Source organism: Solea senegalensis, unplaced genomic scaffold, assembly GCF_019176455.1.
Source record: "Solea senegalensis isolate Sse05_10M unplaced genomic scaffold, IFAPA_SoseM_1 scf7180000016247, whole genome shotgun sequence".
NCBI classification, from domain to species: domain Eukaryota; kingdom Metazoa; phylum Chordata; class Actinopteri; order Pleuronectiformes; family Soleidae; genus Solea; species Solea senegalensis.
This window is the reverse complement of record NW_025321673.1, coordinates 1-22,186: the sequence shown is the minus strand read 5'-3', so window position 1 is coordinate 22,186 and position 22,186 is coordinate 1. Positions and strand designations below refer to the sequence as shown.

General features: G+C 41.9%; 1 protein-coding gene across 3 annotated transcripts; it reads right to left on the bottom strand.

Annotated features, from left to right (window-relative positions):
• Position 1: 1 nt before the first annotated feature.
• LOC122762931 (protein Aster-B-like) lies at positions 2 to 22,178 on the bottom strand. 3 transcript variants are annotated; one of them, XM_044018099.1, is made up of 17 exons: positions 21,846 to 22,178; positions 12,939 to 13,173; positions 12,125 to 12,145; positions 11,135 to 11,219; positions 10,633 to 10,736; positions 10,389 to 10,484; positions 9,468 to 9,548; positions 7,758 to 7,876; positions 7,188 to 7,503; positions 6,897 to 7,050; positions 5,040 to 5,186; positions 4,655 to 4,776; positions 3,596 to 3,738; positions 3,076 to 3,179; positions 2,608 to 2,814; positions 753 to 837; positions 2 to 63 (listed from the first exon to the last, which is right to left on the bottom strand). In XM_044018099.1, the coding sequence occupies exons 1-17, from the start codon at positions 21,959 to 21,961 to the stop codon at positions 33 to 35; spliced, it is 2,166 nt and encodes a 721-aa protein (XP_043874034.1). In that variant the 5' UTR covers positions 21,962 to 22,178; the 3' UTR covers positions 2 to 32. The 3 variants fall into 3 exon arrangements, with proteins under 3 accessions (XP_043874034.1, XP_043874033.1, XP_043874035.1); XM_044018098.1 differs by lacking the exon at positions 21,846 to 22,178 and adding an exon at positions 18,348 to 19,185; XM_044018100.1 differs by lacking the exon at positions 21,846 to 22,178 and adding an exon at positions 15,052 to 15,612.
• Between the last annotated feature and the right edge of the window lie 8 nt (positions 22,179 to 22,186).

Here is a 22,186-nt window from a genome sequence, read left to right as displayed (position 1 = left end):
TCTACAGTTCATACGTAAACATTCAAAACCTTTTATTTTATTGATACGAACCTGATACCGATCCTGTGCACAAGAAGAATTGCAGAAAGGAGGGAAAATAAGAGAAAAAGAGACGCATTGTGAGGCTGTGAGTAAGCAGAAGATTGATATCCAGCATGTGTGGATGACTGAAGGCAGCAGAAAGCAAATATCAAAACTAGGGGGTGGGAATTTTTAAGCATCTCATGATTTGATTAGATTCTGAGGACTTCGATTTAATGATAAAATGACATCAGATCTTTTTGATGTAAAATCAGATTCACTAAGACTTAACACAGAATTCATTCACTGCTTTTTTATTTCCTATTCATTTGTATGCTTTGATTCATTATGTTAAAAACAAGAAAAAAGAACGACCAAGCGCTGCCACCCCATTTCAGAACGATACAATCACACCAGTGATTAGATGAGGCAGGAACTTCTACATCCACCATATTACAGAACATAGAGAGAGACGCACTGTGCTACTAAACGTGTCAGAACACACACATGCTTTTGTGTGTGGACTTGAATGATTTCTTTTCAAAGACGAGAGAGAGAATCAGAGAATCTCTGTGTAGAAATGTGTAAAATGACAGAATGAATAAGAGCATTTAGATTGCTATGATCCATGCACAGTGAAACATGGTATGAACAAACAGAGTAGTGATTCAAAGGGTCCTCTGCTATTTATGAACGCAAAGAGTGCACACAGTGTACATATTTGAACTTACATAAAGCTGACAATGAGGAGGATGGTGGAAATACTGTTGTGTCCTCCGCCATGTGAACGCTCCCCCAGCTTCAAATACTGACCACCTAAAAAAACAAATGTAGAGATTAGGGCTTCACACACATACACACACATATATGTGTATATATATATATATATATATATATATATATATATATATATATATATATACATATACATATACACACACACACATATACATATATATACATATGCAGGTGCTGGTCATATAGTTAGAATATCATCAAAAAGTTGATTTTTGTCAGTAATTCCTTTCAAAAAGTGAAACTTGTATAATGTATACATTCATTCCACACAGGCTGATATATTTAAAGTGTTTATTGCTTTTACTTTTGATGATTATAACTGACAACTAATGAAAACCCCAAATTCAGTATCTCAGAAAATTTGAATATTGTGAAAAGGTTCAATATTGAAGACACCTGCCTCACTCTAATCAGATAATTTACTCAAAACACCTGCAAAGGCCTTTAAATGGTCTCTCAGTGTAGTTCTGTAGTCTACACAATCATGGGGAAGACTGCTGACTTGACAGTTGACACCAAGACACAAAAGGTCATCGCTAAAGAGGCTGGCTGTTCACAGAGCTCTGTGTCCAAGCAAATTAATAGCGAGGCGAAGGGAAGGAAAAGATGTGGTAGAAAAAAGTGTACAAGCAACAGGGATAACTGCACCCTGGAGAGGATTGTGAAACTAAACCCATTCAAAAATTCACAAAGAGTGGACTGCAGCTGGAGTCAGTGCTTCAAGAACCACCACGCACAGACATATGCAAGACATGGGTTTCAGCTGTCGCATTCCTTGTGTCAAACCATGTCCTCTGCTGGTGTTGGTCCACTGTGTTTTCTGAGGTCCAGGGTCAGTTTTAGAGCACTTCATGCTTCCTGCTGCTGACCAACTTTATGGAGATGCAGATTTCATTTTCCAACAGGACTTGGCACCTGTACACAGTGCCAAAGCTGCCAGTACCTGGTTTAAGGACCATAGTATCCCTGTTCTTAAATGGCCAGCAAACTCGCCTGACCTTAACCCCAGAGAAAATCTATGGGGTACTGTGACGAGGAAGATGTGATACGCCAGACCCAACAATGCAGAAGAGCTGAAGGCCACTGTCAGAACAACCTGGGCTCTCATAACACCTGAGCAGTGCCACAGACTGATCGACTCCATGCCACGGCGCATTGCTGCAGTAATTCAGGCAAAAGGAGCCCCAACTAAGTGTTGAGTGCTGTACATGCTCATACTTTCCATGTTCATACTTTTCAGTTGGCCAACATTTCTAAAAAACCTTTTTTTGTATTGGTCTTAAGTAATATTCTAATTTTCTGAGATACAGAATTTGGGATTTTCATTAGTTGTCAGTAATAATCATCAAATTAAAAGAAATAAACATTTGAAATATATCAGTCTGTGTGCAATGAATGAATATAATATACAAGTTTCACTTTTTGAATGGAATTACTGACATAAATCAACTTTTTAATGACATTCTAATTATATGACCAGCACCTGTACATATATATGTATATATATATATATATCTACACATACATGTATGTGTGTGGCTTTCATTGACCTGGGCCTAATGAGATGGATAAATAAATCAACAATAATAATAAAGAAATATCCATGTTCAGTCACCTCTGATCCCATTTAAATTTAAACGTTTGATGATTTTTTTCATTTCAAGCCTTGGAAAGTTCCATGGAGCCATTTTGTGAAAGTAATCTAATCAGTAGATGGCAGTAAATTACAGGACAGATCAGGCTTTTTTGGCTTGGTGGTCACATGACCCAAAGCATCACCTGACTTACCAGTTTCTCTTCTTTCCCTCGCCTCTCCAACTCCTCTATCCCCTCGCTCTCCTGTAGCCACACCCGCTCCATCTCGCCGAGAGCAGGTGCGTTTACGGCGGCGCAGACCTGGCGGCGTCTTGACACCTTCGGCCCTGACTGCGTCACCGGTGGTCATCACTGAAACGTCCGACTGCAGCAGTGTCTCCAGCTTACACACCTCTCCCTCTGCACCAAGCAAAGTCAAGAGATGGAGGGATTAAAACACACACGTGTGTGTGTGTATGTGTATGCACATGCACTGTATGGATTCTGTTAATCTTTTCATTATGTTGTTGTTGTTGTTGTTGTTGTTGCAGCATGGTCGTCTTGTAATCTTTGACTTTGATATCAACCATGTCACGCTTCTGCAGTTTCACTCACACTTTGCTCGAGTAGGTGAGACTGGTTTATTCAGGGATATGCTGCGAGGTGCACCATGTGACTCACCCATATGTCTGTAGTACTCTTCAACACCGCTCCAGGTGTTCTTCTCAATCAGTGCTTTCACCAGACTCCACGGCTGCGTCCGGTAACAGATTTCAGAGGAAACTCTGAAGAATAACAAGACTTGTGCGTCATTATATTGTAGAGCTGTTTACAGCTGTATTTACCAGCTGCTCATTAACACCATCATCTACACCAGGATTTCCCAAGCGTTCTATATACAGACTCGGGTTCGGGCCACACGGTTGGTGTAGTGATCAGCACTCTTGCCTTTGCAGCAAGAGAAGAAGACTCGGGATATCTTACAAAATTTCACAAATCCCTTGATCCTTTGACCTTTTTACTTTCTCGGTTCTAGTTTCTCTATGACAGGAAACTGAACACCTTTGGTTTGTGAGCAAAACAAAAAACTTTTTGTTGATAAAACAGCATGGGAGGACTGAGCGACTCTAGTACAGTGAGTTTGGTCTAAGTCTGTCATGTCACATCCACGTGCTTTAGACCAATGAGAACATAAACCTACCTTAAGCGGCTCTTGTGCTTGTTGATGGAGGTGAGGCAGTATCTATGGACGGTGTAGAAGTAGTCCTGGTATGGGATACCTGAGGTGATGACCTCAGAGTCCACTACATAGCACTCTCCTCGTGCACTGCTCTTATACAACGTCTAGAAGTGTGAAGGGAAGTGCAGGTGGAGAGTTATTCATTTTATTTCCTCTCTGACACACCACCATTAACACACTTTTATTAGTATCACACGTCAAGTTTCCTCACCTGTAACAGAAACAAACATAAACCATAAACCCCTCTTCCACCTTTATGTTCTTTTGAGAGTACTTTGGCCTTTCTGAGGTTAAATGGTTAAATCAACCTTATTTTATGAAAAAAGAAAAAAGCTCTGCATTCACAAATATATCTCGACACCTTTATTTAACTTCAAATTCTGATCTCTGATCTATAGGCTTGCTTTTTTCAGAATTGTATATTATTTGACCATTATTTACATTCAGTTTTTAAATTTGTCCCCTTCTGTAAATGATTTTATAACCCATGATTTATGAGTGGACGTCAGAATTTATACAAGAATGAACGTTTAAATAACTGGGTCTGAAATGAGCTTCCTTGTTTCAAAGACCCTCAACAGCCACTGATACTGAAGGACCTGAAGTTATAGCCAAAAACTAATAATATGTCAGCAGTTTATTTAATATGAACTATATGTTGTGTCACTACTTTATGTGTGTGTGTGTGTGTGTGACTGTGTGTCTGTGATTCTGTGTTATATCTTAAATAAATTCTTAGTCCAGTAAGTTTTAGCACTGGAATCATAACTGAGCACAAAACTAAAAACAATGGATGTCAAAATTCAACGGTCTGATAGTTCTTGCAAAATAAATCTGGAAAGAAGGTTCCACCAAAGTAATCAGAGTAAGAAGGAGAAAACATTACATGCTCAAGTGTGCAATGAAAAGAGAATTACAACAGATACCAAATAATACTCATCGAGGTGTTTCTGTAGAGTTAACTACCGTTAAATGAGCATGAGTTCCAAACCACAAAGGCCTATGTTGTCTAGAACTAACCTGCGTTTCCACCACAGGGGCAGTCTTGGGGCCAAGGGGGTTGTTGAGAGCTATGGTGTAGCTGAGCACACGGGTGGTATTCCCACTGCTGCTGTCCTGCTGCCATTCACCAACGAGCAGATCTGAAAGACACACGTGAGTCGAGACAGAGAAGGTGAGAACATACGTGTGGCTTCATTTAAACTGCAGAATAATAATATATCAATAATATCAATTTAGCACTCCAGGAATGATGCCATCCAGTACACTATAAATATGTGATAGCACAACATTATTGACAGAAAACAGTGGGTTAGTCATCACATTCTGTTCCACGAATGACTGAAAGATGAATAAATCACAAGGACTGTATCGTGCATGTTTAAGTCAGTTTTAATCAACATACCTGTAAAGTGGCGCTGAGAGAAAAGGTGCTGGATGAAGTGTGTGTCAGCAGAGAACAGCAGGTCGTGAAGCTTGTCCACACTCATGCGGACCACACAGTTGATGTTCAGTCGTCCACTCAGGTCTGCACAGAAGGACTCCACTTCACCTTAAGGACGGCAAGAGCACATTTGAGACGACGCTTCATCCAGGTTGGTTTTTTGAAAACAAGACTATGAAGGCAACACTGATGGTGGGGGGATTGTGAGGCTCTCTTAGCAGTGAAAGTGTTGATCTGAGTTATGGAGGTTTAGCTTGTTGTCATGGTTTCTGCAGAATGAGCCAGTCTACCGTCTCACAAGAAACCACCTGTTTCTTCTCTGTGCTGTTAGAATGTTGAACTCTGAGGACACAATGGTGGCAGAACTTTCCCCTCCCCCAACCCGACCTTAAAATGTGTATATGTGTAAGCCTTCTGCACTTGAGACTGAAATGACTGTGAATAGACTTTCTTTAAACTTTATTATTTCATTGTTCTGCACCACTTTGCCCATGTGTTGTTTATTTCTAGATAACTGGTGGGACTGTGAGAAAAGTCAAATAAGGAAGTTTAACAGAACAGAACTTTCTAACTGCATATCACTGCACACAGACGTGGGAAACTGAACAAGAACAGAAACTCAAGTGTGTGTTGAGAAAAAATACATTCCTCAATTTCAAGAGGTTTTTTTAGATTTCCTAGTTCTCTTGGAAACACTGATAGACAGACAGTCAGACAGACAGACAGACAGACAGACAGACAGACAGTCAGTCAGCGCCCAGCTCGAACTATAATTTTACAAAAAACATTACAATGTCTCCTGTGCAGACTGTCCATCGTCCATCATGACACTTCCTTCAGGTCAAGTGTCCTCAAGAAGACGTTAAGCACGTTAAGCAGCTTATGAATGTCTCGTGTTGGTTTGTAGCAGTGGAGACGTCCTTGCTGCAGAGCTGCAGAGCAGCAGAGCTGCAGAGCTGCAGAGCTGCAGAGCAGCAGAGCAGCAGAGCAGCAGAGCTACAGAGCTGCAGAGCAGCTGGTGAGGAGTATTCCATGCGACTTGGACCTAGCAGTTATGTTGCACTTGAGCTGAGGCAAACATGAAACTTGCTTTCTCTGCATGGACTGAAGTGTTTGTTGTGAAACTTCAGGGATTCACAGACGCAGAAAGGATGCAGAGATTCACCCAAAAACCTTGTGAATAAGAGTTTGATGTATTGTTGCTGTCAAGACTGCATGTAGTGTAACGTAGTATAATGATTAGCATCCAATGCTAAATCTGCATTTTTAAAGTAAGAGGGCACAGTTCCACACATCAGTTTCTACGATTCTTTTCGATAGTGGAAACCCTGATGTTAACTCTTTGCCATGTTAACTTGAGGCTGCAGGAGTTACTTTACTAACTGCCTATTATTCCGTGAATAAAACATCTTTTTAAGTTAAGTGTCAGTTCAGCTTCTTAAATGGTTGTTTTGCTCTTTGCTGCAGCAGTTTGTGGAAAAACTACATCATTTAGAAAGTCAGCATTTTGAAGTTTAGGAAACAGTTAGCAACATTCTAAAAGGTCATGGACCGAACACAGAATTAATTCATTATGAAAATAAATGACACATTCATCAATAAATACTTTCTCTTGCAATAACACCGATCTTGGTTCAAAGCAGTTGGTTGTTTACAGATTACACGGTGTGTCCTTCAGTGGAACTGTCTCTGACTGAGCCGTGGACAGACAGAACACTAGAATCTTACTGACTGTTGTAGTTCATTACAATGACATTCAGACTTTAACAGCATTTAAACAACATGATGTTTTTCACAAAACAACAAAATAACACTCACTCTCTTCTTGCGTGTCAGACGAGTTGCTGGGGTCAGTGGGCAGTTCCTCGTCATTGGTAACGTCCAGTGAGGACAGGTTTCCCAGCCGAGCGGTTGGCGGTGGAAGCATTTGATTGGCTGACTCAGACAGGCTGTCGCCGCCCTCTTCTATATACTGATGCAGAGAGAGAGAGAGACAGCTTGAGATGAAAGAGGCTTCATGTGGGCAGACACTGCTCCTGACAGACAGTCCATGTGGGACAATGCTGGTCCAAGTACATGAAGTAATCAAACACAGGGAGAAACACTCACAAATGAAGCAGCAGCAGACGCCAGGGCAGAGGCTGACACGGAAGCACTGGGGGCAGTGGTGGTTGGTAATACACCCTGGGAGCTGGGGGGGCTGGGTTCAAGTGGGTCAGAGCTGAGTCTACGTCCAGACGCAGAAGGCACCTCTATGGGCAGACAGGAGGCAGAAGAAAACGGAGACGAGCCCCCGAGGTTAGTGGCAGAGGAAGGGCTGGCGGGACGACAGGGCACCAGCGGAGGGGGAGAGCTGCCTGTAGAGGGAACCGACACCGAGCTCAGGTCGAGCAGATCTGTGACCAACACTGACTCGTCACATGGCCTGAAGAATCAAGGGAGAGGAAGTGTCAAACAATCAATCAATCAATCAATCAATCAATCAATCAATCAATGAGACACAAACAATGCTGGAATCCATGTTCACAAACATTCCAGTCCAATGAAAAAAAAAAACTATAGACAGGAAGTTGCTAACTGAAGGACAAGGATAAAAACCTAAGACATCAACAACAACACAAAGCGCTCAAAGTCACACACTGCACACACAACAGCTGTAAACACATTACAAACACTCACAGCAGGCCGTTCATGTGCTCGGCAATGGGAGAGACATAGTCATCGTCTTCACTGGTAAGGCCCAGCTCAGTGCCGTAACACTGGTGCACGATGTGCCACAGCTCTTTAGGGGACAATGACTGTGAGAATAAAGAGAAGATCACAGTAAAACTTGAAGTCATTGACTTTAAATATACGTAGAGTTCCTCAGATCTGTCATTTCTGCAGTTTTATGTACAGTTAGATGCTACTACATGTACAGTTGAGTAGTACATGTACAACATGTACAGTTGAGTAGTACATGCAAATGTACAGTTGAGTAGTACATGTAAATGTACAGTTGAGTAGTACATGTACAGTTGAGTAGTACATGCAAATGTACAGTTGAGTAGTACATGTAAATGTACAGTTGAGTAGTACATGTACAGTTGAGTAGTAGATGCAAATGTACAGTTGAGTAGTACATGTAAATGTACAGTTGAGTAGTACATGTACAGTTTATTATATAACGGAGTGTTGTTTTTGGTGGCTCTGTCTGTCTGACTGTCTGTCTGTCTGTCTGCGCACAGGCCAACATGACCACCAGAGGCCGCCAGAGGCTTGTTATGTGAGTGTGGTGAAGTCTGCCATCTCTGACTGCCTTGTTTAGTTTGGAGTTTGTTTAAATGATTAATGCAGGATTTCTTGTTACAGTGTAATAATAAATTAATAAAGATGAATAAAGTATTCTCATTCTGATTCTGAACATCAAGGGAATATGTGCTGATCGGACAGAGGCTTATGTACAGCAAGAGGAAATAACTGTGCAAACTCTTTACATGACTCTTCGTTGCTTTGGTGATTGAGGAAGTGAAACAGTATGTACGAGTCAAGCCGACAATGTCTTTGTGAGGTAATAACATCTGTCCTGTGTGTTCAAATCACATGTGGTGAGTGCTTTACAGGTCTGAATCTGATCTGTGCTCAGATGTGATCACAGAACGCACATTCAGTGGTGATTTGAGAAGGCATGTGACCACATTCCTGAGCTGCGTGAACGCAATCTGTCCTCAGGACACAATCGAGACCCTCTCCTCAGCTGACAAGAGCATGGAGCATTGTGTAAGCGTTTCATTAGGGATGCACCAACATCTACACCACAATGGGGTACTGCGTCCAACGCTGCCCTCGTGCACTCATATTTGTATTCGTGTTGTGCTGCAATAACTTGACGTGTCACAAACAATTAAATCATTTGGAAATGACAAATATAAAAAATATCTAAATATTAAAGAACACACACGGAAACATATATTAGTGCTGTCAACGTTAACACGTTCATTTTGGCGATTCATTCAAATAATTTGACGCAGCAGAGGATGAAGGGCTGAAAGAAGTCATTGGCGTCGTGTCGGGAGATCCCTCTTATAATCTAACGTCGAGAGGAACCATCGTGTCAAGATCACACACTTTGTATGAGGATGAGAGACGAACACGGCGGAGGAACATGCTGGACTTCTGTTTGCACTAACTGTGAGTAAAACTGTGCCGAGGCATGTGCTAACCAGTCTGTGGATGTTGCAGATCAAGGAAAATCATTAAATGACAGTTTATCAAACGGTTTTCCTCAGCCTGTGTGAGGTCATCTCCTGCTTATTAACACTCTATTCTATTCTGTTCTTTTCTTAACTACTAGCCATGAGGCACAGTCAACAGCATTAACCACCAGGACGGCATGAAAGGAGGCTGTACCTTGTCCAACAGTGCATTCTGCCACAGACGGAAAATCATCATGAAGCTGCGATCCCTTGCTCCAAAAGATGTGAGGAAATGCTGAGAGGAGGAATATCAGTGGGAGGGAGGGAGGGAGGGAAGGAAGGAAGGAAGGAAGGAAGAGAGATGGGAGAAATAGAGGATTAAACAAATGTCTGGATGTTTGCTTTGTCAGTCAGTGGAGACGTTGAGTCAGCTCATTTCATACTGCTTCACCAGCAAACACACATTGAACAGTATTAGCAGCAGCTGAGAACTTAAAGCTGCAGTGCGTAATCTTTGGTGATTTTTGTTGTTACTATTTGATCTTTTTGAAGATTAACTATGGAACATTGTTAGCTCTGCCAACGAGGTTTTAATCTGAGTGGATTTCTTTTCATGTACATTTGTCAACTTCCTGTCTACAGTTGTGATGGATTTATTGTGAAGTATGTTCCCATTACATTTAGTAACTATATACTCACTGATGACGTCAAAAAAAATAAATCCCTGTCAAAAACGTATCAGAATGAAATGATATTTGTAAACTTGGTTTGTAAGTTCTCGGTCTCTACCCTCAGATATGGAAGTCCCATTTAATGACTTCAGTAGATGTTCAAAACATCCGGTCATGCTTGTGTCAGACAGTAACGGCCACCAGCAGGTATCGAGTGGATCATTTCAGGTGCCGCGATGTAAAATGCACATGATAAAGTTTTTAAGCCTACAGGTGGAAATTAGCCTCGAGCTAAAACTTGGCATATTTACATTTGAATGTTTTATAGAGCATTTGAATATAACATTGGTTTGCATTTATTTAAAAGTTACACACTACAGTTTTAAACTGTACAGGATATAGAGGGTGATCTCAGGTCTTGAAAAACATCTCCACTAGGCTTCAGAGTTGTGTATGAGTCCCACCTTCTCATTGTCAGTGCAAATCTGGATGGCATTTGGGATGAGCTTAGCCGTCTTCTCCTTCGTCATCGAGGTCACATCTCTCAACAGGATAGTGATCTGCACAGAAAAGGAAAGAGATTCACTGTGTGTATCATAATCTCACCAAGGACCCGAGTCAGACTAAAATGACTGATTATCAGATTGCAGATGTCAACAGACAGACAGTGTTAGACTGTGTGTGTGTGTGTGTGTGTGCGTGACATACAGTGGTTTCCCAACGGAAGATGTTACTGTAGAAACACAGCCAATTCTCTGACAGATAAAGACGGCCCTGAAGCAGGATGTCCTTCTGCAAAGCACAAGAGTAATCTGGGGAAAAAGGCAAGAAAACAAGATAACAAGAGGTCAGCCGACTGAAAAACACATGGTCTGAGTTTAAAACGTATAATATTTATGTTTGTCATGTATTCAGATTCAGCCAAGATACTAGAATGACTGTATAAGAGGCTGTTTAATTCTCTGTCATTTCTGCTGGGACAGCGTGTCTCACACGTGCAGTGTGGGACAGCGTGTCTCACACGTGCAGTGTGGGACAGCGTGTCTCACACGTGCAGTGTGGGACACGCTGTCACTGGTGAACGTGGACGCCAAAATGAAAATGCAGCCGAAACACATCCAGTGTGAACCAGGTCTAAAGAATAATTGAAACAACTCCAGAGATTTGATCTTCTTGAGTGTCTTTGGTGACACAAGTGCAGCTGACTCACCCACTATGAGTCGCTCTGTGTCAGGAAGTTTCTTAAAGAGTTTACGGAAATCTTCATTCCGCTGTTTGTATGTGGGACTTAGAACCTGAGGATGAGGAGAAACAACGGAGAACATGGTGAGGAGGAGAGGAGGTGAGGAGGAGAGGAGGAGAGGAGGAGGAGGGACAGCACAACTATTATAGCAACAAGCAATGGGTAGATATTATGCTGACTTTCATTTACATCAAAACTTAAAAGCCAAAGCGAGGTGTGACAGAAGAAGAGAAGCTGGAAACACACACACACACACACAGACACAGACACACACAACACACACACAGACACACACACACACACACACACACACACACACACACACAGACACACAGACACACACACAGACACACACACAGACACACACAGACACAGACACACAGACACACACAGACATACACACACAGCACACAGACACACACACACACACACACACACACACACATACAGACACAGACACACAGCACAGACACACGCACACACAGACACAGACACACAGACACACACATAGACACGCATACACACACACACACAGACACAGACACATTACACACACTAACATACACACAGACGCATACACACGCACGCATTACAGCACACAGACGCTACACCATTACGCACGCGCACACGCATTACACACACAGACACGCTACGCGCCACGCATACACACAGACACACACACACACACAGACACACGCATACAGACACAGACACACACACACAGACGCATACAGACACACGCATACACACACAGACACACACACGCACACAGCACACGCACACAGACACAGACACACGGCACGACACCACACACACACACACACACAGACACAGACACACACAGACACACACACACACACACACAGACACACACACTCTGCTACGTCCTCACTCTCGTGCAGAAACAACAGCAGAAGAAAGTTGACTCTGACTGGAACGATGTGGATGTGCACTTACATTGTACCAGCTCTGCATTTTCTGTAAAATAAAGAACAGAACATTTGGTCGTGAACAGTGCAGAAATACAAATGTTACACCACAGGCATTAAGACGTCCTGACCGTCGACCAGGTCTGTTCTATGAGGTGTTAAGAGTTTTCTGCATTTTAACAGGTTACGTGTCACTGAGCAGCTTTAATGAACACTATATTGAAAGCAAAGAAAAGTCAGTCGTTTCATAACCTGCTAACCCTGTGGGTTCACATCCGGTGGTGTAGTGTTAACTGACATTTAAACATTAAAAAGCTTTCTAACACAAAATGATCCTGAAATAAGACCTTAGACCTTAGTGTCCCGTAACAGAGTGAGTGAGTGAGTGAGTGAGTGATCATCCTGTACTTTATCTGGCACAAAGGAAGAAAATGCTTCACCTTAAAACACCAATGTAGGTTTCAAGCTTCCAACTTATTTTGATGGTTCATCAACTTCAAACAGGGTGAATGTCACCCCTGTATTGGAGCTTCTATTATATTGTAACTGCTTGTTTCAGGTTGATGCCACTAAAAGAATTCCAAATTAACTTTACAGCCCAGTTTTGTGCTGTTTTGGAGTTTGTTTTTGTTTCTAATATTGAATCATACTTGCATGTTGTGCTGCTGCACCTGCTCTGAAGACATGGTGACGTGTACATTAGAGTTCACCAGTGTCCTCACCATGTTACCATGTATTTCTGACAAACAACACAGTTTAGCAGCTGTAGGGGAACCCTGCGTTCACCTCCCTGTGGCTGCATGTTTACACAAAGCCCAGAGGCAGCGAGTATTCTGAGTTACCTTGGCATTGCGGCTGAAGGGGCGAGAAGCAAGTGGGTATGCAGATGTGAGGGAGGAGGCTGAGGATATGGAGGGCAGGGGGCTATCTGAACCTCCACCTCCTCCAGTAGTGCACTTATCGCCTCCTCCCTCATTCTCACTGGCCCTGCCGCCGCCGCCGCCGCCGCCACCAAGGACCCTGCGCCGCAGGGAGGGAGAGCTGCCAGGAGTGCTGCGAGGTGAGTTACTGGCTGTGCTGTAGACAGACAAGACACAGTGACATATTTAGCTCAGGGGTCCATTTTTATTTGGTCATCACATAACTGTCATAATCTCCCGGACTTAAAAGAAGTATTCAAACTAAAATAATACCAGAATGAATCATATTTACAATAGAAACACAGACATTTTATACCAATAAAATCCATCTACACCTCCTATATCATTTGTGTAAGTCTGTCTTCTACACATGAGGTGTTTCTGAAACACTTCCATCTGGATCATGGTCATTTCACATTCTCACTAACACTAAATGGACACTTGTTCAGCCTCTCGTCCTCTTCAACGTCATCTACTGCTGCCAAAGCGTTTACATCGAACATCCAGGTCAGTGACTGAAAATGGTTTTATTTACACCGAAACAGTTTCCATGGTTGCACCAAAGTCCTCTGAAAACTACCTGGTGAAAGAAAACAACAACTTGCAGGAACTTAGAACTCCACTCTCTGAGGGGATCACAATCACATATAGCTACAGTTAAGCTTAATGAATCCAAACAAAACCAGTTCAACACTTCATTTAGTAACTTAAGGCCAACCTGACCCACACACACACACTACCACTCCTTTGCTTATAAAAGGTCAAGTGTGTAGGATTTAGATGGAATAAAAGAAACTTGAGAATATTTGTCATTTATTTGTTATAGCTAGTTATGGCTAGTTGGTAAAGCATCCGCATAAACAGTAAATGGAATATCTTTGAGGCCGAGTGCACTTCACAGGGTTTTCTGGACCAAAGGACTAATCAAGAAAATAACACGTGATAATGGAAATAATAGTTAGATTCAGTCCTACGGCCATGTAAAGAGAGCTTGGACAAAGACAAACATGGAATAAGCACTAATTAGATAACATGTGAACCTTTGTAACTATGTGTATTACACAACATGTATATCCTAATTCGATGATATAATCCTATTTGTTGATGTCATGTAATCATACTGCGCTCTCTAGCACGTAAACACAACAATAAATGGAATATTCTATGAGCAGTTGGATGCAACACCATACATTTTAATGTTGTTGTTGTTGATCTTATTAAGTCTACGTTTGTCTTCATGGACTTCAAATGGCCTTAATGAGGGAGCATTTGTGTATATACAGCAACAGCACAGGGCAGACAGGGGCAAGACACATTTATCCCATCAAAGTGTAGTAGTATTTCTTAGAATATACTAAATATTATTCACTTCTAAAAACATTTCCAATTACAAAATGAGTTGACGATTCATTTAGTTATGATTGATAATTGATTTATCACTTCAAAGGTGCAGCCTTACATAAGCAACTCACTTCCTCTGTGCTTCAGAGACATCGATGGAAACACTGCTATATTTATCACATTTAACATATAATATTGGTTTATCTATTCACAATAAGATTAGGTCTTAAAAGGACAACAGAAATAGTCAGAAACATAATTCAATGCAGAGATTTTTCTCGTCCTTGAAAATAATATGAAAAGAATGGAAACGCTGCTCAATCATGATTAGGTAGAGGTCATTGGCTAAAAATAGAAAGCTAGCAAACCACATAAACACCCAGCATCAGCACATCTGGACACATCTGCAGTGCTATAGGGAGGAGGAGGAGTTATGGATCTCTGATAAAAGGCAGGAGATTATGCAAGACTGGTGTCCATGAAATGAGGGGTGGACAAGTGTCACCGGCTGAGGAAGGACAGACTGGATGATGAACATAAACAACAAGAACCACAATAACCACAAGAACCACAAGAACCACAATGTCGCTGCACGGAACCTGCACACCTGTCCAATCCACACAAAAACACCCAGGAACAGCGCGTGTCCACCGGGTTACAAAACACACGAGCGGACACTGCTGATGCCACTTACTCGAACATGAGGCGTTGGTGCAATCTAGCGTCAATATAGCACTCTCCAGCGGGCGGGCGGGTGCGCGTGCGTGCGTGTGTGTGTGTGTGTGTGTGCGCGCGCGCGTCTACAGCCAACTAACGCTTAAAAGGAGGGGGGTTATGTCCGCCTGCTTTCCCTCGGTTATCGCCTTGGAAACGCGTCCATCGTCCACCGCCCCGCGCGTCAGATGATATTTAGATGCCCAAACAGCTCGCAGCAGGGTACCGGACACACCGCTGCAGCCTTCACCGAACACAGCACCCGGTTTCACCGAACACAGCACCCGGTTTCACCGAACACAGGACCCGGTAACGGACTCCAGTCCCTGGGTCCGTTCGTAATCCCTTTAGCATCAGCGAACAGCGGGTGGGAGGGACTAAGTGAGGGAGGCGGCTCCATGTGCAGAGGCCTCGCCTTTAAAGTGAATCACGTGCTGGACTGATACATGCTACATTAGCGTCAAAGGATTTCATCTCATAAAAAAGAGAGGGAGTAAAATAAGAAGAAGAAACAACACACACACACACACACACACAGGGTTTGCATCTTAATACAGGGTGTGTTATGGGGCACCTCCATTTTGAATGAATCAAATGCCATTGTGGTGTAATTTAACAGGTTGTTAGATACTTAACTTTACCTAGAAATTTTTATATATATATATATATATATATATATATATATATATATATACTATAATGACCCAGTGTCAGTATAGTATAGTGTCCTCATAATTTATTAGTTTCTTTGCATTGTGCTCAATAGACATGGAATTGTGCATGATTATTCACACTTTGTCCCGTCCTGTGTGCGAAGACCTTTAACACGATGCATACGTTCACGTCTCCAAATGTCTCCAATAACAGTCGCGAGTCACATTTTTTAAAAGCTGAGTAAACGCACAAAAATTTAGTGACTTCAGTGACGCTAAAATATAGCGAGTTAGCAACACTGCTTGCAGGATGACTAGTGGGACAGGAAGTCAGACACCATAACAACTTTAAAAGCTTAATTTTCAGAATAAAAGCCTGTTGTTTTTATTTTTGCAATCGTTTGGGGCCATAATTGTAAGTTTTGATCAATTGTATAGCCCTATTTCAGCTTCACTACAAAAAAATGATATTCCATTTATGCAAAGCAAGCAAAGGCACAAATCTGTGATTAAAAAATGTGCCAAAGTCCAAGTAAAACCAGACGTTGTGACATTGTAGTAAATTAAAATTCTCAATCGGAATAAGACACCCAGATAATGTGACTTGGGAGTCGAGCTGCCACTGCACATGTACCTTCAATTGGACCACAATCAAACTCAAGCTGGCCCAGGAACTCTACACATGTGCTTGGCTAATGTCTGGAAAAAGAAGAAGAAGCTGGTACACAGAAGAAGAGCGACAAATAGCGTCAGCAACAAAAAGATGAAGAAATGCAGGCAGGTACATTTTCTGGACTGATGACCAGACCAAATTAGCTTTAGGTAATGGATAGTACTGGACAGTCGGAAGACCCGGAATGGCACCCAACACACTACCAACAAGCAGCATGTTAAACCAGGAAACTGCCTAATGATAACAAATTAAAATGTAGCATTTTTCCCCCCTAGCAGAGCATAAGTGGACAAACTTAATAAATTCACTCCCTTTTTCTGGCACAAGTGATTCTTGTCACTACCACTTTTCATCACCATTTCTCCTGCCTCCACTGCATTTATTGGCATGGGAAGAAGAGATATGGCTAAATTGTAAGCTTTTGGGTGCTACTGAAAGTAAAGGCAGTCTTCCATGAATGGATTTGTGCAATGTGCGGCCACAGTTGCAGTGGGCCCAGCATGTTGAATTTGTCTGTGTTAAGATCAGCCAGTGTTTGCACTTCTTAAGTCGTGTAGTAAGGCTTTACTGATACTGAGTGGAGGGAGTTCTCAAATGTGATATGTCTTTAAATCACACCTAAGTTTAAGAACATATACACAACATACCATCTGTACATGTTAGAGAAAATGTGGTGAATTAGAAGCAGACCATGCTCAAAAATACAAACTATAATGTCCTGCAAAAGGTACTGGGATATAATATACCCATGAACTGTAAGACTCAATAGTCATCTAACGTTAATAAAGGAATTATACATCTACCATTAATAGCCAGTAAAAAAGCTAATGTTCTGTACGAGAGTACAAGAGGTGCAGGGAGAACAAAAATGGCAAAAACGGACTGTATTCAAGAACTCAAATAGTGATGGACATGATATGATGATCCTGGAGGACTGAAAGATTTAAGAATCTGAAAAAGATTTAAGAACTCTCCTTGTTGTGTTGTTGTTTTTTCCTTTTTTTTTTACATTGTTCTTCTATTGTTTGTTGAATGAAAACAATAAAAACTAAAAGAATATTTAAGTTGATACAGACAATACCAACAAAAAGGCACATAACCATCGATACGGCGCTGACAGAATCACCCTCTGCTTGCCCTCTGTAGCCCACTGCAGTGGCGTCCTCAACCTTCTCTGATTGGACTCACATGACATCATCAGACCAAGAGCCCACTCCCATTGGCTGAGGATGATGTCATGATTCACAGGAAGGATAAACGGTGCATAATCCCGCCTCTAGCTCTGTGACCCTGCTCTATTTTTCCTCAGTATCGCCTTCTTTGTTTACACTATCCTTAACCCAGTTGTTTTGCTTATTTGAAGAGGTCAGCTATGCCAAAAGCATACATTGTTCTCTGTAACACCAACTGTATTATGTGTATGTGCTTGGTTTATCGTGCAAGAACATTATTTTCTAACCCACATTACTTTGGTCCTTGATATAACTCAGCGGGAGCAGGATTTTAACCATGCAATCTGTACTCACAAGATTTATGCAGTAGTTCATCGAAACAACATCTTGTTCCAAAATAGCCAACCTCAAGGGGCATTTGAGAAATGTGGAGTAGGAGGATACACGTTAGAAGCAAGGTCTTTTCATTCTCTACCAACATGAACAAGTGAGAGGTTAAGGATTCCAGACAGTCATTCAAGGCAAATCTGGTCTCAGCAGGCTTGAATGCAAATTGACTGAGATTCCACTCATGACACAGTTAAACTGTTACTGCTGCTCTAATACAAGTGAGCTCATCTTTACAGAGAGGGCCTTTGGACTTGATGAAGGAAGAAACAAAAGCAGTGTTGGGCCCTTTGAGCACAAAAAGAACAGATCACATATATGCACACTAACACTTTCTTTCATTCTAAGGTTTTTAATATTTGGTTATTTGGGGTGAATCCTACACACTAACCTGCAGCTGTCCCACTCAGAGTCTCTGCTGAACAGGCTCCTGAGACACCAACGAGAGCGGCGGCTGGGAGAGGGACTACGAGACCATGAGCAAGAAGGTGGCAGGAGGAGGTCCTGTGAAGGGCTGCCCTTACCTTGCTCTTCCCCCTCAATTTGGATGTCAGTAGAGGGGGAGGGGCTTCGGCATAGAAAGGTGACCTTCTCCACATCGTCCTTGATCACAATTTGTGGTGTTTTACCCCGCTTAGGACTGCAACCTTGTTGTTCTTCGTTTCGTTTTTTAGTACTGGTCCTGCTGAGGTGAGATCGGCTGTGGCGACTGAAGCGTGACAGTCTGGGACTAGGTGAGCGAGACCAGGACTCTGTATCTGATGATGGCGGGAAGACGGTCGGTTTTGGGACAGGGATAGGCTGAGTCAGATCAACAACTTCTGGTCCCATGGGAGAGGACATAGTCATCTTAAAAAACTTTCAGGGGGTTAATTTCCTCTTTTAGTTTGTTGCATCAAGTTGATCGATGACAGCAACATTCGTGTTATGCTTGGTTTGAAATTGTGGGGTAAAAACACCAGATATTGCCCTCGGGTCAAAAAACACGTCTGGCTTGATATTGTAACAAATAAGTGGCCATTTTCTCAGGAAATTCTCGTTAAAAATGTATGTCAAGCAGGCAACTGGTAAATCCACAGAATAGTTAATGAGAGAGGTTTAGTTGTCATCAGTTCATCATCAGTGCAGCATGAAGAAAAAAGAGAGCGTGTCAGATAATGCAACAGGACTTCTCTTTACAAACTGTCCAGGGTGTGACGACCCCGCCTATCGCCCTATGTCAGCTGAGATTGGCACAGCACCCCTGACCCCTCTGGTGGAGGATAAAGTGGTAGATGATGGATGGACTCCAATGTCCAGTCAGCACGTTTTGGCTAACAGTGACTTAATGGCTTGTGATTCCTTTTCTATGTTTAGTTCATGAGCCTCATCCCTTCCTCCTCAGCACTACTTGCCCTGGGTCCAGTGTTACACTTTCTTCAGGACTCCTTCCCTTCCTTTGGTACTTCAGTCTTGAGTGTGATCATAATCAAGCTCATCTTCGCAAAAGTTGAAGTCTCAGACAAAAACAGACTTCTATCTGGAAGTTTGTACCTGGAGTGGAAAAAGCAGAAACTTTGAATTTAAAAGATCGGCCTACATTCGACCACCATCTTTCCTTGAAATATTGATCTTATGAAATTCCCACAAAGACAAGACTAGAGTTATTTTTGTCTGCCTTTGGACACTTTATGCACTGCCAGTTGTGGGAATATGAGGTTTCATATGACAAAGCTGATGGTTTCTAATGAAATACCATTTCCATTAGAAGGCAAATCGATAGAATGCATTTATGATGGTGTAGTTCATGTTATTAGTCTGCAATACCACTTTCAAAATTTAGTGTCATCATTTAATATTTTCTCCCTTCAAGTAACTCGAAAATAGCCAAAACTGTGTGGACATTGTACCAGCAGCATAGCCAGTAATGGGCCTGGGCGGACCAGTGCCACACACATTACTCACTGGGCCACCCAGCCATCTCCAGTTAAAGAAACATATTGTTACAGAAGTGAAATGTTAGAAAGAGATCAATATAAACGTCATTTATTAACTTGATCTGTGTTTAATTGAAACAATGTATGGGGAATGTAAACGGTGTTGCTTCGGTTCACAGGCACGACAGTTGGCCTTTCCGTGTTAACGCCACAGCGATGTGTGCAACGCATTACTTCGAGTACGAGTTGATGAAGAAGATACATGGCCACCCCCGGCACCTCCATAGACCGAGCCGACCCAGCCCACTTCAGACACGTTAGCTCACAAGAAGGTGTCCGGCAGCCCCGGCCACTTGCTCCATGCTGTCCTCTCCTGGTCAGGCTGGTGCGGGTTTAGTCCGACAGCATTTGCTGTTATTCATGATCTGTCCGACGGTACAGAAGCTGCAACGGCTGTAATGAATGCATGCGACACGAGGGATATCACATATCCGATATCCCTCGTGCATTTATTACAGCAGTTGCAGCTTCAGTGCCATCGGACAGCTCATGAATAACAGCTGCTTACGTGTTTGTTATTTGTGACTTGGTAGTGAAGCTGCAATGACGCAGGAACGTTGTCTGATGTATCTCATGCAGCATGTTAGTTAAAACATCATCTGCTGTTTAGGTTTATGTTCATTTACTGCATAGTGCCATAAAATGAATCAGTTCTGTGTGCTGCTGGTTCTAAAGGCCTGAAGACTGCATACAGCCTACATAGACAGTTTTGTTTGTTGTACATGTATACATATATACATGTACATATGTACATGTATATATATATGTGTATATGTACATGTATATATATATATATGTGTATATGTATATGTATATATATATATATACATATACATATAAACACACACACACACATATACACATATATACATGTACATACACATATGTACATGTATATATGTATACATATATACATATACATATAAACACACACACATATATATACACACACACACATATACATGTACATACACATATGTACATGTATATATGTATACATATATACATATACATATAAACACACACACACATATATACACACACACACATATATACACATATATACATGTACATACACATATGTACATGTATATGTATACATATATGTATACATATATACATATACTGTATGTATACATATACATATATACACACACACACATATATACATACACACACACATATACACACATATACATATACACACACATACACACACACACACATACATATACACATATATACATGTACATACACATATGTACATGTATATATGTGTATATGTATACAGTATATGTATACATATATACATATACTGTATGTATACATATACAAATATACACACACACACACACACACATATATACACATATACACACATACACATATATATACACACACATACATACACACACACACACACACACACACTGCTGCATTGGACAGACAAAAGTAGCGCAATCTGTGTTGACGTGTGTTGAGAGGAAAGACAAGTGCTAACTGCCAAGTTGACCCTAGAACGGACCAGGGAGACAAACCAACTCACGATCAAACACCTTATTACAAACACCACACACTCTAATTGTCACTGAATGCTACCAAGGTCAGAAGTACATGGAAACATACTGCAGGCGTGTGTGTGTGTGTGTGTGTGCTGTGATCTGTTTGAACAATAACAATCCCGTCCAGACTAACCCACCACAAACAGTGGAGAGACACACACACACACAGACACACAGACAGCAGTTCTCTTCAATGCCATGACATTACGCTTCAAAGCTCCAGCCCGTGATTGTGTGAGTTGTCGTTCACCACACACTCGTCACACAGAGATGAACGTGTGTGCGTCTGATCGAGGTCACAAACAAAGACACATAAACACAGAAACTTTCCAACAAAGATGGAGCTCCTACCTCCCGTTGGATGAGACTCCTGCGCTTCTGTTATCTTGCTCGGCCTCAAAAACTAGCCGAGCAACGGTCCGGGACGCGATGTTAAAATCCACTTTTTCACAGGAGCACATCAACATTATTACACGCGTGAAGCATCAGAAGCATCAGAAGCATCAGCTGGCTGCGGCTAACCGTGGCTAACCGTTAGCTTTGAACCAACTTCGCTAGCGTTACCCCCGAAGTCTCACGAGCGAAGGCCGACAGTTGACGAACCAGGTGATTGTCAAACGACGAGCCTTTTACTTTATATTAATTAACACGGTTCATTTGGAAATGTAACTCGCGAACTCGGCTTCAACTTG